Below are 25605 nucleotides of genomic sequence, written 5' to 3' on the forward strand. Positions count from 1 at the left end.
TTTTGTTCCTGGACACACAATCCCAGGTTTGGTCCTACCAGCGCTAACTAGAGTAGGACAATAAACTTCCCTCAATCTGCCAGCTCCAAATACAGTAGGCAGCCTGCCATGCAGGTGGCAGTGAGCTATGCAGCCTTGCCGGGATGCATTCGCCTGCTGCATGCATCTGTTCCTGCATGAGCCTTTCAGTCTGACCAGAAAGACCCTTTCACCCTTGCCCCGAAGACCTACAGTTATCTCTGATCTCACTGAGGTTTCTGTTGGGCATCTTCTTGGTACCTGCATGGGTGAACATCAATGAATAGAGTTAGCTAGATGAGACTCTGCAGTCTCTTCTTCGGCGGCTATTTTTCCTTCAGTTGAATTTGAGAACCGGAATTTGGGCTTGTGTGTTTTAGCTACAAGAGTGTGATCAGTTCTTGTAAGGTCTGAGCCAAAGTTCACCAGTCTCCAGGAGATTCATTTCCATAATTTTGATTGACTTAAGTTAATGCTTCTAAATTTTAGGATAACAAAAGATAAGCCATTAATGATAGTTGTTTAAGTTATCATCAAATAAATTTCAACACTTCAGAACACCTACAATCTTATGCACAAAAAAAAATTTGAAAAAATTCTTTCTTAAAAGCTAGTTCTAAAATAGTTATTTAATAAACAGAATGAAGGGCTAATGAGCACTCAGAGGAGATCTGATATTTTAAAGGTTAGGTTATTCAAAGAACATTTGTTTTTGAAATGCATTTAAATTGTGTGGGTTTAAAGCTCAATATGTATTTCCATTTTAGCCTATTGAATTGTGTAAAGAATTGGTTTATTAAGTATGCCTTTGTTTTGCTTAACAAGATCTTATAGGGATTATCAACTGTTTCAAGCAGTCTCTCCCTAAACTTTAAATATGGTGGCACCTAGTAAGTTTTTAATAGTCCATTCTTTCTTTCTTTTCCCTTTCTGTTCCCTTCTCTCTCCTCCCTTTCATATTCCTTCCCCTCCATTTCCCTTCCCTTCCCTTTAAGATATACAAGTACCTTTTATGGAAGTTAACTGCATTTTTACAGATTTGGTATTAAGCAGTTGGCTTTGCTCATCATAAATGTAGTGTAGGAAATTTTCAAACTAAAAAATTGGGAAAAGGGATAGGAAAGGGAGTTTTGTTTTGGTTTTTTCCTCCGAAAAAGATATCATCCCAATACTCAGTAAAGCTTTGAGTATCTGTGTATTTTAATGTGTGTTATTGCAGTTGAGGAAAAGAAGCACATCTTGTTAGCAGGGTAAAAAAATATGTTGGCTTTGTTCTCTCCTGCAAAAACTATAATTTTGTAAAATATTTCTTACTAAAAACTAAACTAATGGCTAATGTGTTTGTGTACGTTACAGTTAAATAGAATGTAATCAAAATAGCAACGTAAGATATTTATAAAAGAACATTACAGAAACGATTGAATAAAAGCAGTGTTGTGTGAAACCTGAAGAAAGAGAAGCTGACTTGTGGAGCAAAGTATTGGGTTATATAAAAATATAACTAAATTAAAGAGAAAGGAAAGTTTGCCTACGTCAGTTTTAATGCTGATGATATGAAAAATCAGGAAACATAGGACAAAAATATTATTTTATGAATAGTCAGTATATCTATTACATACTCTTACATAGTCTCATGATATATTTAAAAATTCTCACTTTATATTGTCAGAAGGTTTCTGTATATAAAGGAAGAATAGCAAGTTGGAATGAGTAGTGATAACTCATGTGTTCTCCTCCTAGAAATTTTGGCCATTTTTAACTATGGAAAATTTGATTTTGCTAAAAGTGCGCCAAAAAAATTAGCATTAAAAGTAATACAAATTTTAATAAGAATCTCTTCTCCTGACCTACCCCACCTTGCACATACATCAGCCTAAGGATGTGGAAATATCTTCAAACCTTTTCCAAGAAAAGCAAGACTAAATATAAGAACAGGAAGAATAGAGCTTGATTATGGTAGGCAGACTTAACTAAATAACAGAAACAGATTTACAATACAGGAAGCTGAAATTGCAAGGGGTAGAAAGCTAGGACAAAACTCTCTTTGGATTCATGCTGTACTGGAGTACTGTAAGCCAGGAGAATCGGCTGTATACATTCCTGTCCTTTGGGTTAGGGTATGATTTACTAATATCCAAGTCATCTGCAACTTCAGTGAACTAGAGAAAATAGCAGCTAAGAAAACTAGTTAACAAACAACTGAACTACAGATACCCGAAGGAACTACTTCAAATTTACAAGAAATATTTTGATAGTAATCCTAAAGGGTTTTACCATACACTGAAAGTAATGGAGAAGTACGAAGCCTTTTAGACAGCTATAGGATAAAAGCAAAATTAGCAAAAATAAGTATCAAAGATAATCCTCTGAATGACAGTAGGATGCTGATGCTACTTCTGGTTCAATTTGTATATGGACAGAATGCTGCCCACTTAAAAAAAAACCAAACAAACGAAAAAAAAAACCCCATGAAGAAAAGGAGCTTAACAGGGTAATTGTGTTTGGGAGCCTGTACACAAAATATTAAAGCAATTTTTGCCAAGTGCATTTTTTATATCAACTACTGAAAAGTGTTTTATAAGGAAATTATTCATGTTAGTGAACATTATATTATATTAATTATACCTGATCTACCACACTATATATCTTTATTCACAGGTCATTGTTTATATTCACAGTTAATTAAGCCACTACAACTTCTATTCCAAAATAATGCAATAATTATGCATTATAGTGCAAAGAATGATGGAAATTCCTGACAGAGCCGTTCTCTCTGATTTTTAAAATGGTTACATTTTGTTCTGAGTATACATTTTAGGGAATCACTTAAGGTTTCATCCTGACTCCATATATATTAATGGAAGTTATGCCAAGGATTTCACTACCATTACGGGGTTTTATATAATGTGCAAGTTGAAATTTTCATTATTAAAGTTCATTTATTTGTGTTAGTTGAATTCTGACATTATAGCCAGATGTTTGAATCAGTATTTATAAAATTAATAGTTATTTGGGCAAAGCAGAGGGATGGAATTGAAACAGTGTGACTGTTTCTGCATATGAATGAATGTTTTGCCCATTGTGTAGCAAAATTACTTTTAATTTTTTTTCCTGTATTTCTCCCATGTGGGAATTTCTAACTTCATTTTGTCAACACTCCTAGTGAGCTAACTCTGTGAGGCTCAGCTAGAAAAAGAGTTTTTATACTCTTCCTCCTATGCTAACACATAGATTAAAGAAAACCGTGTTGCTCAGGCAGACAGAGGTTTTGGGAGAAGTTCCTCAGATTGTGTGACATCTACAAAAGTCTGAGACATTTGTACAGAACTTTAATGCTATACCACCATAGGTTCCTCACTGCTCTCTTCCCATGTCTTTTTCTTCTGTTCTTAAAAGAACATTAGTCACCATCACAAAGAGAAACCTGTTTGAGCTTCATGCAAAATACTATTCATTTTTCCTTCTGAAAGAGATTCAAGTATTTCTAGGGGACTCAGTTTTCCTTGAGTGTAGTAAAATAATGAGTAAAAGGTGCAGCAAAATACTGCTAAATCAAAACACTCCACTTATTAACCTGCACTGTATTCGATCAGCATTCAGTCTGTATAGTAAAAGAAATTCAGACTAGAAGGAAAGAAATAGGATAAAAACCCCATCCTAAAATTTGTAATGCTGCTTTGACAGAAATTTCACACTGCTGCCACTATCTCAAATACATTTGAGTGATTATGATATTTCAGCTATGATATATCTCAGCTACATTGTTTCAAAATAAATTTGTATCCTACTTTAGCTAGATCTGACATCCTCAAGGCATTGAATTTGGAACTGGAAGAACATTGTTCTGTGCAACAGGTAGCTCTCCAATCAGAACAATGTATTGATGTGATATTTCTGTTAATTAACCTCATATGAGATCTACTTTGGGATTAATGTAGTGTAACTGTACTATTAGTTCCCCTAACCTTCCTTGCTTTGGTGATAGTTTATGTAATATGTCACAGTCTTTAAAAGATGTCTGAGGTAGATTTCCTTTGGTGAAAAGACAATTTAATATGCCAGGCATTTCCCCTCTCATTCTACTGTAATAAGGTAATATAAACAACCTACTCCTGGACCAACAAACATCTGGGGATTTTTGTTTTGTTTTTACTGACTCGGATTTATGATACAATTTATTTCAGATGTTGTTTTCCTATGGTTCATCTTGATAGCAGTTAAAATTCTACAATAATAAAGTAAGCTTTTCTAGCTGAACTGCTTACACACTGTAGTTGAAATAGTATGGAGCTCTGAATTTTTGTCCATCTATCTATATAATATAATTTTGTGTGTGTGTTTTCTTTTGTTTTGTTTTCTGTACGGTGTTCATCCTTTAATGTTTTAGATTTGCATGTAAATTAGAAGAATCTTTACAACAAAAAATAAGGACTTTATTTTTAATGTTGCTTAAACTTTAGGATTCTTGCCACAGAATAGGTTGAACTGAATTTTGCTATTCTGTAAGGTTTAGTTCTTTTTGGTTGTTGTGTTTCTTTTTAAATTCTGGTCTACAAAATTAATAAAAAAATGTTCATTGTACACCCTGTCAAAAATGTATTTATAATTTAGTTTTAAACTCTCTATAAAGTATATTAAAACAAACCTGAAATAATTGGTAACTTCTTGTGTCATGATCTCCCCCAAGGGTACCATGTGACTTGCAGCCTCCCTGTCTGTTCGTCTTATAGGAGGAAAATACTAAGGTCTGACTCATTGTGCATCATGAGTTAATTGAGCCCAGCAATATCTGCAGAGTTCACAAGAGGATCTTCTGGTTTTTTCTCTTTGGACTAGTTCTTCAAAGTCTTCTCCTCAATGTAACCAGTCACTATGTGAATAATCTCAGAAAAATCAATTAGTCTACAAAATTGAATGCTTCAGATAAATAAAGCTTGCAGATATTATGATTAGGAAGACAATATAAAAACAGAAGTAGATAGATAGGACAGGTAGAAAAAGACTGAAAAATTTCAAATCATATTCTGAAAGAAATAAAGGAATTTCCCTTTCAGTATTTTTGGGCTTTGATACATGCCAATGGATATGCCAATTGCATAATTCACATATACAGTATGCAGTGGACCCATTTTTTTCACATTCATATACTAACAGTGAAACTCCTCTGTTTCTTTCAGAGTATGATTTGAAATTTTACAGATAATTGCTTCAGTGATCACTGAAAACTGTAAGCAAAACACCATTGTGGCCAGGGCTGTGAGCTATGGACTCCTGTAAGAAGAGTTTTGTGTGTATATGGAAAGATGAATAAGCTAATTTGATGCTTAAATGACAGATGCATATCTTAAAAAAAAAAAAAAATTAACTAGTTCATTAAGTATTTTCTTCCATTCTCAACATATTTAAAAAATTTAAAACACTTAGCAAGCAGTGAAAGCTTTCACTACTTTCAGATTAATTTTAAGCCCTGCACTTTTGTTACATACTGTGGGATAGTTCCTTAATCTTACTTAATTATTCTAAATATTCTTTTACACCTGGAGTATTTAAAGTATTTTGGTTAATAATGGTTCTTTTCTTTGTATTCCAGGATGACATACTTACAATATTTTTTCCTATATATAAAATATATCCACATCTTACCATCACTGATACCAAGCGGTTCCAGTTTTTGAGGACATATAACACCATCAGATTTAGTTGAGTTCATTCCATAAGTGTATTTGTAAGAGTCATTGCATCTAGATGCATAGTGCTGTGCAGGGGATTCTAAAGTAGACACTGATTCTTTAAATACTGCATATATAAGTAATTTTATTCATTTAGATAGGCCCCAGGAGTCACTCAAGTGTTTATAGAATCGGATCCTTAGGTTTTATGTAGTTAACACATTCACGTTTTATTAAGTGTAGACTCGTAGTCATGCTTTTATGTTGTTTAAATTTTAAAAACGTTTACAGTAACACTAATTTTTAGTATGCCCTAAGGTTTATTTTCAGTGAAATTATTCAGCCTTGGAAAGTAATCATGGCTGAAAGGCAAGTCAAACACCGCTACTACTTGGTTGTAAATTTCATCTTACCATAACCAAATGTTATTTATCATAATCCTTCTCTTCTCCAAATTCTATTCTTATTCTCATGATGGTACTTAATGACATGGTTATACTTTATAGTTTGATATTTTTAAATCTCATGAAAATGATAAAACTAAAATGTGCTGGAAGACATACAATTCTACTGTTTTGTTCACAAAAAAGCACTTATCATTTTTCAATGGCAAATTCAAGTATAGTGCTCATAATGGAGTGTGAAATGTAAAAGTTACTGTTTTTCCAAAATTCAGTAAATTCCTTTAGCTCCACATGTAATGGGACCTCTGTCTGTTTGCTGCAGAAACTAAAGAATTCTAATAAATCGGGACTCAAAAGAATAACGAGTACTGACAGAAACAATTATACTTTTGTTAAATATAAAACTTGAAAAGCAAACCTAAAGCAACTATAAAAATACTCCTCTATAATGAAAAAAACTAGGCTCCCTAGAGACTGAGGAAGAGACTACTGGCTCTTCCTCCAGACATTACAATTATGTATCCTCTTGTAAGATAACACAGACCCTGCTTTTCTCGGCAAGGCAAATACTGATGTGCTTCAAGTAAAGTCTATCCAATTTATGTCCATTCCCCAGTATAATTCTGACATCTGGAGAGCTCATCACAGAGCTGACAAACAGCAAGCAGGCAATTGCTGTAGAGACAATAAAAGGAAGCTTTCTTGTAAAGGCAGGGTAATGGTCCAAGAACACTGTGTGTATTGAAGTTTCCAGGTGCATATTCAACACTGATTTTAGTAATATACAGCACTATGGTAATATATAATACTGCATTCCCGTAAGGGATCCTGGAATCCAACATCCTTTTCCTGGATTTTGTTTCTAGATTTGTTGCTGTACATTGCAGCAACAATATTCTTAGTGCTGTACAATATTCTTTTCAGGAAGTTTTTCCCCATGTTTTGTGCTTCTGATGGCATCTCCAGTTGGATTCCTAGAGATAGATTCGGAGTGTGTGAAAGATTGCTGCCAGGGATTCAGTCTTGATTTCTGAAAGCATGTCCTAATTTCAAACTCGTTTTCTTCCCAAATCACTTTTTTTAAAAAATTGTAATTTAATATGTATTTCCATACACCTCCTCTTAAGTACGTACAAACATGTCTAATTTGCTTTCAGGTCCTTAGTAGATAACTCGGAACTCTTCCTTTGATCATCATAGCCTAGCCACCTGTCATTTTAGGTCTTGAATACATGATTGAGCTGGCAGAGCATAGCACCAGTAATTCACCACTAATGTGCATGTAAATGCATCCAGGAGTGTAGACCAAGGATGGTTGATACTGCTTTCCATGAGGGAGAAATGGCAAGTTAAGAACTGTATGGAGGTGTCTTGAATGTGCATCAGATGCCCATTGCCAGCTAGGATACAGGAAACTTCCATAATTTTTTGCCAGATTCATGTCTTCTGTGCTCACTATCTGAACATAAAATATCAATCTCCATCAAGGTCCTTAACTGTTGCTTATGGCTTCTGTAACACTGACATTAAATTCCTTCAGGAGCATAAATTGCATAACAATGATTTTAAGCAGATAGATAAAAAAAAAGGCTATTGGCACTCAACAAGAAGGCTAAGTTTGGAAACATGGGACTATTAGAAAATGGGACTCAGGCTGCAAGTGAAACACAGAAATTCTGAAACTGTTGACTTTTTAAAAAAATTATTGCTTCATCAAATTTTGGTTCCATATTTTTTCTTCCCTTTCTTTTAGCAATGGTCGTTCTCAGCAATTTGGAACCAAATACAACGTATGAAATCAAAGTAGCTGCTGTAAATGGAAAAGGGCAAGGAGACTATAGCAAAATCGAGATCTTTCAGACCTTACCTGTCCGTGAGTAATACCTGTGCTATTAAATGAAAATGTAAATGATTATTAGAATATATTGTCTCCAGATCAGCTAATAATTTCAAGTATGATTCACTGTGGATAATATGTTTTATATTTATAAACTGCTTCCCAGTATATTGCATCAGTCTTTACATTGTTTCTCAGAAATCATGTTTTGTCTCTCTGCCAAGTAGTATGAATGAACTTAAATTGGATAATTTCTCCTATTATCTATATTTTTGAGAATTAGACAAATCTTTGTTTAATATTCAAGACCACAAACCATGAAAGATATTAGATTAAGACTTTTTCTCATTTGTACCCAGGGTATTACAGACATCTCTGAGAAATGAATTGGTCCTTTCCGGAGACATTTCTTCAGCAAATTATGCTGCCACAAGTTTTGCAATTATCAAGCCTCAAACAGAAATCTTAAGCTATGGAAAAATGATGAGAATAAATTGTTTTATCTATGATTACATGCAAATGATAAATGCTACAAAGTCAATTCTATATTTGTAGTAACCTTTAAAGGCAAGAAATTGAGATTTAAATATTAAGGAAAAATGAAAAATATTTTTCTCAAATAACTTTTAAATAGAAACAATCATAAATAAATTAAACACAAAGGAGAAGAAAAGTAAAGGAACTACCAGATGACCTGTGTAGTACACCAACAGATACACCAAAATACATCAGCAACTATTACTAGACTAGTCTCTCATAAACCTGTTGCAACTGAAGTGTTTTCTGAGTAGGGCATTACTCAGTATAGTTAAGAATACCGGCCCTAATGAAATGAACAATAAAGTCCCATGACTACAAAGAACACAAAATATTTCCATGTTACTACATTATGTTCTTATTGATATATTTCTTGTGTCCAAAACTGGTAACTTGGCAGCTTTCAAATTTCTTTTTGATTAAAACATATGCATATTCTAAATATATTGAACAATAGATATAATAATTTGCTATTGTTCATATGGAACATCATACCTGATAAAAAAGTCATAGAAACTGACAGAAATTATATATATGTTATCTGATAGAAAGCTGGGCAAATTCTATGTTGAGATCTAAGCAAATTTATCTTTATTATGAAAAGGGATAAACACAAATATTACAAGTATTTCTAATGGAACTGTATCTCTCTGGGTGAATGCAAATTTACAGATACTTTGAAGATAATACACTTCAGTATGACAACACATGTTCGTTTAGGAGCTGATTTAAAACTTTATAACAGGCAATGCATATAAGAAATGATAATTAGTCTGTGAATTTCCATTAGCAAAGTGGCTTAAGCTGGCTATTAACACCTCAGGTGTACATTTAAGATTATTTTTATCCTTTCATTACAGAGAAAAATTGTTTTTTGTTTTGGAAATCTTATTATTTATGTTTATTTTTAATGTAGACTACTCTAAAAGTATTTAATTTTGCCTTGGAACATTTCTCAAAGAGTTAATTTACCTAATATCTGTATTACAGTTTAGATCTCACACATGGGACTAAAGCTCATGCTTAATGTTAGGGTTGCTTTCCTGTAAGATAGTGTTGCTCTTAAACTTCAGTGTGATGAGCAGATCGCCAGCCTTGCTGAATTGATGGCTAAATCATTTCTGAAGTAAATTGCATTTGAAAGTGTCAAAAGTTGGAGTCTCAAAGAAATGAATACTTCTTTAATACTTGACATAATTTGGTTTCCTTGTATCAGATAATTAGTCTATATTAGAACACACTTTAAGCAAAATATTTAACACACTTATTAAGGATGTTCTACAGTGCCTGGAAGAATCATGTTGATTTTAAAGGTATTCATTAATAATCTTGTAGACAAGATCCTAGCTGTAATTTAAGACTTACCTTATTACACAATTACTATTGTCTACTGTCTTTTCCCTTGTTTAGGGGAGCCAAGCCCCCCTTCAATTCATGGACAACCAGGAAGTGGCAAGAGTTTTAAACTTAGCATAACTAAACAAGATGATGGAGGTGCCCCCATTTTGGAATATATTGTCAAATACAGAAGTGTAAGTATTTCAGTTAATCAAAATGGGTGGGTTTTGCTTAGTAATATCTGCTTAATGTAGAGAACACTGTTGATATGATTTGAAATGTAACAAAATTATTTGCATAATACAAAAAGAAAAGAAAATATAATATAGTAAGTTTTATCTTGTGACTAGGTTGCTAATGCAAGATTATTAAAAAAAAAAAAAAAAAGAAAAGAAAAGCACCCTGCTCTTCCTAAATGTATAACTGAAAGTTCATTCTAACAAGAAAACTATATTCTCTGTTTTGTTACATAGTAAGTGAGGGACATTTGTGTTCAGCTCTCAAAAGAGCAGTAAATTAGCAGATATTAAAGTTACATAATTAAGGGTTGCTTGAACAGCAAATTATTAAACTGTTACAAGTACATCTGTATTGATAGATAGCGTCCTAGAGATAGAAAACTATATTCTCATGCTCCATATTAATTTTAAATGAGATTATCTGATCATTGTTTCATCTTTTCTATCTTCCTAGATTCCAAGGGTCAGCTTCAAAAAGCCAAGTAATTGACAAATTGTTAGGACTTTCATGAGTTTCAGTGTACATATCAGTTCTTTAACAGCATCGTGCAGAGTTCATTGGTCTTCTGTCACCAAGAGTCTGATTTGGTGTTCTCACCAAACCTGGCAAGTTTAGAAAAAAGGCTTTTCAGCAATGTGTGATTTCTTTTTCTTAAAAAAAAACCAACCAAACCAAACCAAAACAAACAAAAATAAACAAACCCAGGTGGGGACAGAGAGGGAGATATTATTAACATAGCTAAAATATCCTTCCTTTCCTGGTGTACTCTGTCTAGAAATGATTGGGTTGAAGAAGTAACTATACAGCTGGCAAAAACAATGAATTTAATTCAAAGGTGTGCATTTTCTAATAACTTCTTTGTGTTCTTTTAGGAAGATTTATACTTTTACTTGAGTAGACCTAGTAAAAAGACATTTTACCAGAGTGTAATAGCAGATCTACATGTTGTTTTGAGAGTCTAAAAGAGTTGGGAATGTAACATCAGATATTTAGACATGTTAAACAGAAGGTAGTGAGTACTGTATTTAACAGGAATAAGCAATCTTAGAGAAATTAAATGCAGAAACTGTTTTAGTGCTCCCAAAATGGAAAAGCTATTTCCTTATTTTGTAATAGTCACATTTCCTGATGTTTTCTAGAATGTAACTTTTTGGATGATATTTCTGGGATTTTCCAAGTGATAAACCTGGCATGTAAAATGATTTTCCTAATCTAAATATAAACAAAGAAGATTGGTAGCTCCATATCAATTGAGAAAAATTTGGTAGAGCTTTCAAGAGTAGCCTGAGGGAATAACCAGAAGTTATTCTGATATCACTGATCCCTAAATCTTAATTGACCTTTTAAAATGACTTTCAGTCCAGTGAGTTGGCATAAAAGAAAAAGTAATTATAAACAAAAGAAAGAGTAAAACATGCAATACAAGCTACAATGCAGTATTGTGGGATTAAGCTTCCTAGCTAGATTGCAATGCCTCTAAGTATTTATAATTGAAAAGACAAGAAAATAAACCATTTGGATATAATATATGCATGCAGTATATGGAATTTAATCTGTTTGTATGATTTAAGTAAGCTAAATGATTTTGGATCTATCCTGAATATTTTTGGAAACCTGATTTTGATCTAGTGTTTTGACCAAGGTACAATATTATAGTATAAAAGACCATTTTTCATGTGTATTGTTGAAAGATAAATGCACAATTTAAGCAGTAACTGGAAACTTAATAGGTGACTGAAGAAGATAGCTTTTCCTTGGATCTCAAATCCATATCTCCTTAAACTTCCAATTGAAAAAGCAATTTGACTAAATTAAAGGCCTTCCTACAACAAAAAAGCACAACAATTTTTTGGTGTTTTAATCAGAATGAATGGATGCTATTTGAAGTTCTTAATTATCTGTTGACTGCTTCTCTTCTGTCTTCCCCATTGGTTGTATTTAATTAGCTTTCCTATAACTCTTGCCAGCCTCATTATTAGCACCTGGACCAATGTATTTGCTTGCATGTTTAAAGAGCATATTAGATAACAAGCTATACATCAGTGGCTTTTCCTTCTTTGTGTTTCGTAACAGCTTATGTCTTACTAAGAGTCAGTTCCCTCATATTTAAGTTTGATACAGATTTTTTTTTTTTAACTGGGAGAAGAGCAGCCTTTAAGATATTATAGCAATATTATAGCCCGATTTAGGGCAATTAGTAAGTTTTATTTTTCTAGAAATCATGTATTTCATTCTGTCAAATACTGCTTTCCTAACATCAGTTTATTCATATTATTGGCAGGACTTACTAACTATAATTAGATAAGAAGTTTCACATTTTGTTCTATATTCCAGAGAAGTAGGTATGCTGCAATTTTTATGAGTAGCAGTCTCAAATAGATTCATGCTGTTGCACACAGAAAGTCAAGACAGTCTTACAAAGCTTCACTGACGGAGTCTGAAGCTGATGGCACATTGACTTCAAAGTTACCTTAGGAAAGAATAGGAGGAGAAAGAGAAAGAGAAAGAGAAAGAGAAAGAGAAAGAGAAAGAGAAAGAGAAAGAGAAAGAGAAAGAGAAAGAGAAAGAGAAAGAGAAAGAGAAAGAGAAAGAGAGAGAAAGAGAGAGAAAGAGAGAGAAAGAGAGAGAAAGAGAGAGAAAGAGAGAAAGAGAAAGAGAAAGAGAAAGAGAAAGAGAAAGAGAAAGAGAAAGAGAAAGAGAAAGAGAAAGAGAAAGAGAAAGAGAAAGGAAAACTGGTCCCCAGTAGTAGCCGGCTGGGAAGAGCACTGATGGGGATTCCCTAGACAAACGTCATGTCCGATGCAGGAGGTGACCCCCCAACCACATTTCTCATAGTAACTGTGTAATTTTAGTGGGGACCTACTCAAGCTCCCCTTTGGTTGTTCCTGCTTATGGCGCTGTTAATGTTGGTTGGGGCACACATGGTGAGGTGCTGGTGTTGCTTCATGCATGCAAATTACTGGGGAAATGTGTACTGAATTTGTAAATGGCTGTTATCTGCTGTATTATTTACCAAGTACTATAATAATAAACTGAAAGCCAGAGGGGAGGGTTGAAGAGTTACAGACTGAGGAGAAGGTGAGGAGATAAAGAAGGCCAGGAGGAAGGAGCACTTGTGATACTGGGGAGAGACTGCTGAGGGCAGGTGGGACACCAGGCACAGACCTGCAAAATCTAATGCCTTTGGAAGGTATCACACAGGTTAAGCTCAGCACCAGAAACATGTGTGATCCCCATACAGGAATAACCACTTGCAAATGACTCACATCATCACAAGCAAAAGTTTGTGCCTACTGCTCAAGTGCATTTTGACCGTGGTGGGTATTCTATAGCTGCACATGTTGCGATTGTGAATTTCGGCTTGGTGCATAATGTTGCCCACTGTTCCCTGTATCAATCTGTTATCTTGAAGTGATTTGTTCCCAGCCTTCAGTTATGATTTTGGTACCATATCCTGAATTACTTAATAATGCTCAAAAAGGAAGTATTGAAACAGGCTTCTTAGTGATTGGAAAAGGGAATTCTGTTTCTATACTTCCAGGTCACAGAATGCCAACAGTAGGCTTGAAAAAAAGGGTGGGAGGGGGTTGTTTTTGTTTTTCCCTGGCATGCCAAGTTTCAGTAAAAATTTGGAATTAGAATTAAATAATAAAAATATCCATCTTTTATGGTTATAAACTTTTAAGTAGAAGCAAGAAAAATTGATTGAAATCTTATTTTGAAAAACAATAACAGCATTTATTTTTGTCCTTTTACATCATAATGATGTTTGGAGGAAATCTTAGAGGAACAATTAGTTTTTGCAGGCCTGGAAGCTGTTCACCATGTTGACCTGTGACAGTGTAACTATTAATGCGCTGAATTTTGGCAGTGGCAAGTGTTGGATAGGTTATGTGCTTCACTCTTGTTTGACTATGTTGATGGAGGACTCTTTTCATTTTGTTGCTTTATGATTCTAGAACAAACTTCTGTAAATACGAATCATTTAAAAAGAGATAATGTCTCACTTCCATTCTGAGATATCTACCATAAAACAGTTAAATGTTTTTGTATCTCTAAGTTCCACTTTACCTTCCAGATCATTGGACCTTCTGTGCATTTTAACACGATGTACATTATCAGCCATTTTGTGGTTTGTTCGGTATCTATCCTGTATTACCCAGACCTACAAAGCACCATCCTAACGGAATGAATTCTTGTGAAGTCACTGCTTTAAATTATCAGATTGTCTTCTGTGAGGATTTCTTGATATTTGTTCCTGCCAGCTTCCAACACAGTGTGGCATCTCCTGCCCTTTTTCTATCACAGGGACCACCGTAATAACTAGTCTGTTTGAGCAGCACTTTCAGTGCAACAATTTAGGGAGGATGGAGAGTAACGGAAAGGGTTGAAGGGGGGTTAATCACTTTTCCTCACTTTTTATGAGTTCCCAGAGAATGTGATCTTGGGTACAATGTAAAATGACCATTAAAGAAAGAGATGTTATTTTCTAGACCAGTAAATAGTTAGGTGCCTAAACAGTGGATTGGCTTTACTTTCACTGTTGTCAGATGTACCCACAGTTCTGAGAAGCAGCCAAGTCACGGTAGACTGGAGTTTCACACTGCTTTGTTTACTCTTTTTTTGGTCAGGGTATTTAGGTGCTTAGGTTACTTACAGGTCTCCTACAAATCTAGCTCAGACACTTCTGAGATAAATTTGGCTGATACTTATATTTAAAGCCAATATACACACAATTCAGAAATAATAGATTATTTTTTTTAAATGTCATTAGTCTGTGGCATTGTGGCAGGTTTGTTTCAACCAAACACTTATACTGGGAAGAGGACAGTGTGAATCTAAGACTAAGTAATGGAAGCAGGCAGTAAGATCCCCAGAAATTGCCAGTCATTGGTTAGTCTCACAGCATCAGTGACCTTCTGTAAAGGAGTATTTCGGCATAATACGAAACAAAATGAAATGCAAATAAAGGAACAGTTTAATCTCTGAGGCTGCAGATCTGATTGCCGTTTCTACAAATGTTTATGGTTGTGTTGGTGGATATTAATGATACAACTGATAATAGTAAATGATTATTGAAGACATTTATATTAACACAGCCCTCAAATTAGACTGTAGTTTGTGATTTAGAAGTTTCTTTCCTTTGTTATAGAACACCGTGCGTATGTTTTCTATAAATTTTAAGCAATATTAATAATTGAAAAGCCTAATAAGGTATGAAGTGTTCTTTTTTTAGTTCTGTTTTCTGCTCCTTAAGCTACCAATTGAAGGGTCTTAGCATAAACAGGGAGATTTGTAGGAAGATTTAACTGACAGACTCTTGTTTAGTATTCTCATCCCTCTCTTTCCATTTTTACGCTAATAGTAAAATAAATCTGGACACATTACTGAGCTCTACTTATTAAAAAATACTTGAAAATGCCTGTGAAATAACAGCTATAGTGAAGGACATTGCAGTTGTTTTCTTTTTTTCTTTAAGATGCCAAAAGCAGATTGTATTCTGGAAGACTTCATCTGTTTATCTTTAGAAGATAACTTGCTTTCCAGATACTTTCTTTATTATTTTTCCTCCTAACTTGTGTTTTTCACTCTTCGTAAAACATTTTGTTGTCTTTGAGCTCAGGTCTTGGACTTTGTTTCATTTATCTCAATCCACCTGGTTGGCTTAACTTTCAATTAAACTTAGAGTGTCACTTCCCAGGCATAGCATGCAGTTATTCTATTACATTTCAGCTCTTTCCTTATTCTTCATTTGACCAAACTGTGGAACAACTGCCTTTTCACTTATTCTATGTCTGCAGAAGAGCAGCCTCATACAGAAATCTGTATAGTTTTTCTTCCAAATCTTAAACTCATTTCTATTCGTCACATATAATTCTACAGTTTGTTTTCAAAATATAGTCGTATATCTGTTTGTAATGCTGTCTTTTCCACCCACAGGAACCATATTAGCCTGAATTTTTATTTTCCAATTCAGTATATTTTTTCTTCTTCTGTGATTCTGAACCTCTTTGGAATTACCCAGTATATTCACATGGTTATATGTGCACACACCAAGATCATGTGTGGATCTTCTGATTTCTCTCATGTTGATGTTCTTTGGGATCTACATGATTTTATTTTTTTTCTAACTCCTCCCAAGTATCACCAATTTAAACAGCCATTAAAATATGGTGCCATGTAACTTTGCTGTTCCTAATATTACTAAGGAGTATTTGCATATTGCATTCAATATTAATTCCTTTTATTTTAGCAGTGCTAATATAAGTAGATTCACTCAGTAGAATGTAAATATAGGTGGATTCACTCAGTGGCATGTCAGATGATTGCTACAGAAATTATCCACAAGGATATAGGAAAATATAGAATCATGGAATCATAGAATGGTTTGGGTTGGAAGGGACCTTAAAGATCATCTAGTTCCAACCCCCCTGCTGCAGGGAGGGACACCCTTCACTAGACCAGGTTGCCCAAAGCCCCATCCAACCTGGCCTTGAACACTTCCAGGGATGGGGCATCCACAACCTCTCTGGGCAACCTGTTCCAGTGCCTCACCACTCTAACAGTAAAGAATTTCTTTCTAACATCCAGTCTAAATTGACCCTCCTTCAGCTTAAACCCATTACCCCTTGTCCTGTCACTACACTCCCTGATAAACAGTCCCTCTCCATCTTTCCTGTAGGCCCTTTCAGGTACTGGAAGGCCACAATTAGGTCTCCCTGGAGCCTTCTCTTTTCCAGGCTGAACAATCCCAACTCTCTCAGCCTGGCCTCATAGGAGAGGTGCTCCAGCCCTCTGACCAGTTTCACGGCCCTCCTCTGGACTCACTCCAACAGCCCCATGTCTCTCCTGTACTGGGGCCCCCAGAGCTGGACGCAATACTCCAGGTGGGGTCTCACAAGAGCGGAGTAGAGGGGCAGGATCACCTCCCTCGACCTGCTGGTCACACTTCTTTTGATGCAGCCCAGGACACGGTTGGCTTTCTGGGCTGCAAGCGCACACTGCCAGCTCATGCTGAGCTTCTCCTCACTCAATACCCCCAAGTCCTTCTCGTGGGGGCTGCTCTCAATCCATTCCTCGCCCAGCCTGTAGTCGTGCTTGGGATTGCCCTGACCCACGTGCAGGACCTTGCACTTGGCCTTGTTGAACTTCATGCAGTTTGCGCTGTAACCCCATCATAGAAGGCCACCAAATTTGTCAGGCATGGTTTGCCCTTAGTGAAGCCATGTTGGCTGTCACCAATCACCTCCTTATTTTCCATGTGCCTGAGCATAGTCTCCAGGAGGATCTGCTCCATAATCTTGCCAGTCACAGAGGTGACACTGACCAGCCTGTAGTTCCCTGGGTCTTCCTTTTTTCCCTTCTTAAAAGTGGGGGTTATGTTTCCCCTTTTCCAGTCGGTGGGAACTTCGCCGGACTGCCAGGACTTCTCAAATATGATGGAAAGTGGCCTTGAAAGAAAATACCAGTTTCACTGTATGATGAGTAAACTATTTTTACTCCAGTGTATTTAATCTTTTTCATGATTTGTAATGTGACTACCATTGTGATATTTTTCATTAGTCTACTGGTATACCAAGTAGGCAGTTTCACCTCGCTGCAAATGTTCCTGAAAAGATGTTTTATTGTATTTTAATCATTCCAAGGACTATCATGTGTCAATACAAATGCCAGTGCAGATGAAGCAAGAAAGAGTAAGAAAAGATGAAGTCAGTATGGAAAAACAATCACATTCAGCACTGATAGCAAATAAGTTGTTGCAGTAGTGCACATAAGGGAGTTTAGCATGTCACTCTATTTTTTGAAGACTGAGGGGGAAAAAAAAAAAAAAACAACAAAAAAACAGCCATAAGGAGCCATGATTGGACCCTGAACTGTCTAATTTAGATGCTATTTTCTTTGACACTTGTATCAGTCAAGAGCAAGATGCTTCAGCGAAGAGCCTAAATATAAGCTGCCGAGAAGCATAGTAATCTGCAGCACAAAGTCATACTTCCCTGTATTCAAAGGGTTTTTTTCCCAGAAAGCTTATATCCACTGACTGAGTCTGTGTTGCTGTATGGGCTGGATGGCCAGGATTTGGCTCTCAGCCATAGTTTTTGCCACTGTATCGTACCTCAGTGTTTAGTAAGAATAGGACTGCATGGATTCTTACTGACTTTTACTGATACTCCTTTGAACAAGGTGGCTTTTGCGTTTGACAGTATATATTGGTTTATCCTTTTACCTATCAGTTATTTTGTAATTCTCATTTGTATAAAGAATAACTAAATATATTATACACTAAAAGGAGCGATTGCAAAGGTAAGCACTCCAAATTTATGAAATGCCAGAATTAAGATTGCAACGGAAGTCCTCATTTGTTCCCTTTGTATCAACGTCTTAGATAAGTATCTGAATTGTGAGAACCCTTTTTGTTCTCTAGAAAACCATCTTAATGATTCACATGTATCCTCTGACCAGTGTAGACGTAGGACTGCGTACTTTCTCTATGGTGTTTATATTGTTGCATACAACCTGGTTTGCAAAATGTTATTATAGTACCACATTATATAACTAATGTATAGTACAAGCACAGCTTGCATTCATGAACAATCCAAGTTTGTGTTTAATGGCAAGTTTCTTTCAAAGAACATTGATCAAAGTGTAACTGAAACATCTATATAAAGTAAACCTTTTACAGAATTTATTCTTAGCAGAATTTGCAAATAATTATCCTGCTGTTCCCCCAGATAAGCGTCAGTATTTGAGCAAAGTATAAATTGAAGTCAAAAGGTTAAAAGTGATTGCCTACAAAATCCCTTAATCCACATTGTGGAAACATGATTAGGAGGTGGTCAAAATTACAAAAAGCCCAAGTACTCAGAACTCCAAAAGTAGATTAGTTGAATATTCCATAACCTCTGTAAATGAAACTCCATATTTTTTCTGCATCATATAGACACATAGTTTAGACAAATAATACAAGAGGTTTTGAGAATTCAAACTAATACTTGTATCTTTACAGAAAGATAAGGAAGACCAGTGGCTAGAGAAAAAAGTGCAGGGTAGTAGAGACCACATCATCTTAGAGCATCTTCAATGGACCATGGGTTACGAAGTACAAATTACAGCTGCCAACAGACTGGGTTATTCTGAACCAACACTGTATGAATTCAGCATGCCACCAAAGCCCAACATTATTACAGGTAAGTTAATTTTAAAGTGTTTTCTCTCTATGAATTGTTTGCTACTTATAGTACACTAACTTGTATAGTTGAACATCAGGTTGCTAAAGTCTTCTTTAACAAAACCCGAGACCCTATACTCTGTTTTCAGCAAAGAATTCAAAACCCATAAATGGGACCCCATTTCTTACTTTTCTCTTAGTAATAAAGTGATTTTTAGGTACAAAACAAACATTGAATCTTCAACCTAGATAATGACATTTAACAAGAAATACAATATTTAAGATACACCTGCTATACATTTTTAACTTGCCTTGTACTGCCTGTTTGTCTATTGTAAGCAACTTAGTTGTTGGAATTCTTGATTTCAGTCTAACTCATGTGCTTCAAGATACAAATGTAATAAAGGTATGTACTTTAGTGTCTGATGAGGTTAAGACTTCAAATATTGTTGTTTAGATATCATCTTACTGATTCACCATAATACAGTGAGCATACAGCCTTCTATTAGGCCTATTTACAAGCTTTGAAATCTATAGAAATGTTGTTCATATTTTAAAGTGTGTAAATAGGAAGTTTTGGATTTTTTTTAAGGAAAACTGCATAGTATTTAAGAGTGAGTGTGTTTCAGTGAGTAATTTGTCAAGTTTTAATGCTTCCCAGTATAAAGTTATATTTTTGGTGCAACATATCAAAATTATTTCATTCAGAATAAACCTAAAATATGATGGTAATTTCTCATATATAATGGGTAATTTTAATTTTTATAAAGCAAATGTTATGAGGAAGATATTTCAAGCTTTTTATCTAAATTGTGAACTGATATCTTTAATAATAAATTCCAAATTAGCTCAGTGTCATCATTACCATTTTAAAATCGATGCTAAATCCTCTAACACAGTACTTTCTATATGCCATATATTAAACTATCTGAGTATTAGAATCAAATTAAAATCTTGCCAAATAAATATAATGGCCAATATATTAAAATGTAAACCATATCAAGACCTGTGTTTCAATCTGAGCATCTGACTAGCGTTGATCTTAGTAAATTGGCTGTGCGTTTGAACAAGTCATAGACTGTGTCATCGGAAAACTTTGAAATAACTGACTAATTTTTTTTTCTGTCTATTGCAAGTTTTCTTTAAATATATTTTCAGGGAAGTTACCTCTAGATCTCTGCAACATTTTTTAATATTCTATAGCAATTAGTTGATATTAGAAGCATTGTTACTTGCATTTATAGAACAGAATAGACAGTTGTAATTCATTAATAGGTTCAGATCCAGTTCTAGTACAAATACGTGGTTTATGCACTTGAATTGCAATGGTGAGAGTTGATTTGCATCTTGATTGAAATTCAGGGCCTCAATAGGCCCTGTGTACTTGTTTTTAAACAGATAGTGCCTTGTGATTGCCATCATTCTGAAATAAAATTTCACTACATGATGGGAAAAAAAAGGGAAAAAGAAATGTAGGAAAGCTTATTGTCCCAAGGAAATAATTTATCAAGTAGAAAAATAAAAAAATGCCTTATTTAGGTAAATTGAAGGGATAAGCCATTTTTCAATTTTGTGTATTTGAAATACAAATGTTACTTGTTTTGCAATGCAATCTAACTTCAACCAGTTATAATTATTTAAAGTATTCCATATTATTGCCACAGCTGCTGTAACTGAGACAAACATGATACGCCTGCATAAATGATAACATAGATGGTCTCTAGACATTCAAGTAAAAAGCTACTTAGTTAATTCAGTTTCAGAAGATAGAACATTTTTCTCTGAACACAGTTTTATAGGTATTAAGGGGCTTTTTCTTTTCAGTGCTCTCCCATAACCTCGAAGTAGTTGTAAGAAGTCTGTTACACTATTTAACATCAGGTCTTCTTTATATGAATCATTATTGCAATTATGATTGTGGAACTAATTAGTTTCCTTGACAACTGGTCTTGCAAAGCCCGAAAAGAGTGTGAAATTCCCATCATAAGAACATTCTGTAGGCGATTTTTAAAAGTATGTCAGAAGACACTTACAATCAGTGGAACATTAATGTTCATATTCATGAGTCAGTACAATTATATTGTTTTGAAATGGCATAATATTATTATTGCAATATAATGTATATATAACACATTGTTGCAAAAGTATGAACCTACTCTCTTAAAACTTGATAGATAATGTTTATAAAATGCTTAACTTTGAGCAGAATAATTCTTTCTGAAATCAGTTAGTCAATTCAGATGTTGCACTATTTGTCTGCTTCGAGGCTTAGGTATTTGCAGCTAGGCATCTACACCTAGGTCCAAAGGAGGACATAGGCAACAAGAATGAAATTAGGTAGACTTTCGAATGAAAGCTGCATCATCTGTCCTGTGCTCATTTAGCTGCTTCTGATAACTGAGATTCCCTTCCTGATTATTCATGTAATTATTAGAAAAGTTTCTAAGACTCCTGAAGGTTTTCATCTCTATGTGCCCAGATCTATGGCACTCCAGCTGAACTGAGTGTTTCTGTCTTGCTCTACATGTAATTAAAACCCAAAATGTCTGTAGATTCTATGTATGCAATCTCATGGATATTACTTACCCCAAGAGAATTTTGGGATCCCCTAAGGATCATGATGGTTAACTATACCTAACATACTATTCTGGTGAAAATGTGTGCAAGCTAATGCAATTAATCAGAGAACTGGAGAGAGATGGAGGCAAGGATACATTTGTTGTCTTTCAATGGGTGCTTGCCAGGGAAATGGGAGTTGTCACAAGAAATAAAACTTTGGCTCTGATTCCTGCAGAAGGAGTTTGTTTATGCTTTCAAGAACCATTGGATGTAAGGCAGAAGTAGTAATCCCTGAGGGTAGGGACTGGAAGCCAAAACTCTACTTATGTGAATACACAACTCCTGTGGGTACTGAATCCACAGCTTCTGCTTGCTGTGGAAGTGTGAGCAAGTACCAGCTCCTGTCTGGCAGTCAGATTCTATAATAACACAATATGATGATCTTCCATTACCAGTCTTAGGTCTAGGAAGAAGCCTGAAGCTGCAAATTGCTGTCTGGCATCAGTGAGGTGTATAAATGAGACAGACATTCCTTTAAATTTTCACATGCCTCAGCATCCTCCAACTACAGGTCTACTTGATTTTGTAATTTCTGTTCCTAGGCCTATAACGTGGTCTCCATTCACTGACTCACTCAAATTTGTGATTAGTTCCTCAGAATTTGAAATCCTTTTAATAAAAGTTTCCTGATTTTCTGAAGGATTTACCAATGGAACCTTACCCTGACTTGGAGAAATGCTCAGCAAACCAACTTCTTAAACCACTTTGCCTTAAATAAATATATGTATAAATATATTCATGTTTGTGTATATGTATAATACATACATTACTGTATATTATATCTATGTATATATAATTTTACTTCCTACTTTTTTGAGGGTTTTTTTTCCAGTCAGAAATTCCATCTTTGTATTTCACTTTTTACTTAGACATATGAACATGTATTTAAGAATCATGCTTTGAAGAAAGAGTGGCACAGTCTTCAACGTAGTATTTCATGTATGCCAATATCTCACTAGGGATGTTAGTTGGCAGCACTTGCAGGCATGTGCAACTCTAACATCAGCGTGCTTACCTCTGAGTGAAGTCTTTATCAGATTTTAAGTACTGATTTGTGATATTTTAGAAAATTTTGTTCTAGATTCTCTATAGTGTAAGCTGCTTCTAGCCCTCTGAGAAAAAAAGGGATTCTTAAAGGAGCTGTGTGCCTTAGCTCTTAGCTCTCTATTAGTGTTAGGACAGCATAGATTAACCTCTGCAGTCATAACAAACCTTCTGACTAGGTGTCACCGGGAACAGCTGAACTCCATCAGCTCCCAGAGGCAACACTACAGCCCTTTGGTATCTGTCTCAGCAGGGCAGAGATAGAGATCCTGTCTTTGTACGGTGCAGCTGGTACAAAAGTGTACAAATCAGCTGCCATTCTCAACCATTGCTATTGCAACCTAAAAACACATCTACAGTTTTATATTTATTTAATGAGTCTTAAAATAAGATGAAATGGAAGGTGTTAAAAGAGGATACTTTCTGCAAGTATATTTTCAGAAATTAGTGTCAGATTTATGCAGGTGCTGTTTTCCAAATGCTTTTATCCAGTCAGTGCTGTTTCTCTGGAAGGCCAGTAGATGTATTAAAAATGGCTGCAAGTTGTGTTTTATCATAAGTTTTTTCTTCTTCATTATAAATTAATAACTTGGTGCAATAGTGGGAAAATGAGAAAAACATTTGGGGATAATAAGAAGCCCTTAGACCTATTTTTCTCACTTTGTGATATTGGTTGTTTTGGGTTTTTTTAACTTCTAATACTGCATGAACTGTCAGAATACTTTTTTATTCACATCCTTGGAAAAGTTTTAATCCCTTGTGTATCATCTCATGTACTTTTTTTTCAATGCATGTCTGTCACCGGTGCTTAAAATCATATAGTAATAGGCAAAGAGGGACAATCTAATACGTGGTATTTTCTCTCATCATCACTAGTACCAAAGATGATACTCCATGCCAAACATGATTTTTATCAGTAATTTTTTACAAAAATGCATCTTTAGGATCCCCAGTGGTGTCAAAGTGAATGAAAAAAAAATAAAAATAGCTCCTATCAATGTTACAGGTATGTGTGTGTATATATATATATATGTATTTGAATTTGTGTATGTACATTTTATGATGTATTACATAGACAAAATAGGGGTTTTGAACTATACAGACAGTATTTTATTAGAATAGAAGCTAGGATAATAAAGTTTTTCATCCAGAGACTGAAAATTACTAAACACAGAAAAATAGAAATAAGTCTCCCTCATGCCCACAGTTTTCTCTCAGGGTGTGTTCTTTTCTTAATTTTGCTCTCAGTCAAGCAATTCATTGACTTTTTTTTTTTTTTTTAATAGAAATAAATTCTATATGATCCCATCTGTGTAGCTGGGGAAGGTTTTTTTTCTGTCACCTCTTGCTGCCAAACAGCAGACTCTCTTGCTGTAGGTGTTCTCCTTGTCTCTCACATCCCTTCAACCCTGACCCATGGGCTACAAGAGACTCCCTGGGGCACACTCTCCCTTGCTCTGAAGGGATGCATAACCTCCCTTCTCTCCAGAAGGGTTGACTTGACCCTGAACATGCATCAGCTAAGAGAAGCCAAAAAGCCACCTTCTTCATTCTTGTTCTGTACCCCACTGCAAAAGAACATAACATTAGTTGACTTGCCATAACTATGAATAAACTTGAATCTGAATAGTTCTTATGTCTCTTGTAGCATTTCCCTTAGATTTCAAATAATTTCAGATCTGTTTAAAATTAGATTTTACCTAATTACAACCAAGCCTCTGGTCAGGGTATCACATAAAAGTGGACTTGCATGACCAAGGCCTCTGCTGGCAATACCATTAGCCTTCCTAGCCGCAAGAGCACATTGCTGGCTCACATTCAACTTGGTGTCCACCAGGACCCTAGGGCCTTTTCTGCAAAGCTGCTTTCCAGTTGGGTGTTCCCAAGCCATATATTGGTGCCTGGGGTTGTTCCCAGGTGCAGGACTTCACACTTGCCATTGCTGAACTTCATGAGGTTCCTGTCAGCCCATTTCTCCAGCCTGTCCAGGTCCCTCTGGATGGCAGCATAACCATCAGCCACTCCTCTGAGATTTGTATTATCAGCAAACTTGCTGAGGATACACTCTGCCCCCTCATCCAAATCATTGATGATGTTGAACAGGATTGGACCCAGTAGTGACCCCTGGGGTACACTGCTTGTCACTAGCCTCTAAGTAAACTTCATGCCATTGATCTAACTAAACTTCATGCTGGGCCCTCTGAGCCTGGCCATTCGGCCAGTTTTCAATTCTACCTCGCTGTCTGCTGATCCAGTCCACGTATCACAACTTCTGTATGGGGATCTTATGGGAGACAGTGTTGAAAGTCAATATAGACAATATCCACAGGTCTTCCCTCATCTACCAAGCCAGTCATTTCATCATAGAATGTTACCAGGTTGGTCAAGCATGACTTTGCCTTTGTGAATCCATGCTGACTACTGATGTAGTACTTCTTCATATGCCTGGAAACAGTTTCCAGGGTTAGTTGCTCCATCACCTTCCCAGGGATTGAGGTGAGGCTGACTGGTCTGTAGATACCCAAGCCCTCCTTCCTGCCCTTTCTAGAGACAGAAGTGACATTTTCTTCCTCTTGTCCTCAGGCATTTCTCCCAATTTCCATAATCATTCAAAGTTTGAGAATGTCCTTGCAATGACAGCTCCCTCAGAATTCGTGGGTGCATCCCATCAGAGCTCATGGACTTATCTATGTCCAATGTTCTCATGTATTCCCTGACTTGATCCTTGCT

At 35.5% G+C, this 25605-nt stretch overlaps 1 protein-coding gene across 1 annotated transcript in view; it reads left to right on the forward strand.

The window, feature by feature from the left end:
- Window positions 1-25605, forward strand: part of NCAM2 (neural cell adhesion molecule 2) — a 326924-nt gene that overhangs the window by 271731 nt on the left and 29588 nt on the right. The window contains exons 13-15 of the mRNA XM_075769966.1: window positions 7845-7964; window positions 9876-9997; window positions 19051-19231. Coding sequence (XP_075626081.1) covers window positions 7845-7964; window positions 9876-9997; window positions 19051-19231 — 423 coding nt within the window. The remainder of the gene's footprint in view (window positions 1-7844; window positions 7965-9875; window positions 9998-19050; window positions 19232-25605) is intronic.

This window comes from Balearica regulorum, chromosome 1, assembly GCF_011004875.1.
Source record: "Balearica regulorum gibbericeps isolate bBalReg1 chromosome 1, bBalReg1.pri, whole genome shotgun sequence".
Taxonomy (NCBI): domain Eukaryota; kingdom Metazoa; phylum Chordata; class Aves; order Gruiformes; family Gruidae; genus Balearica; species Balearica regulorum.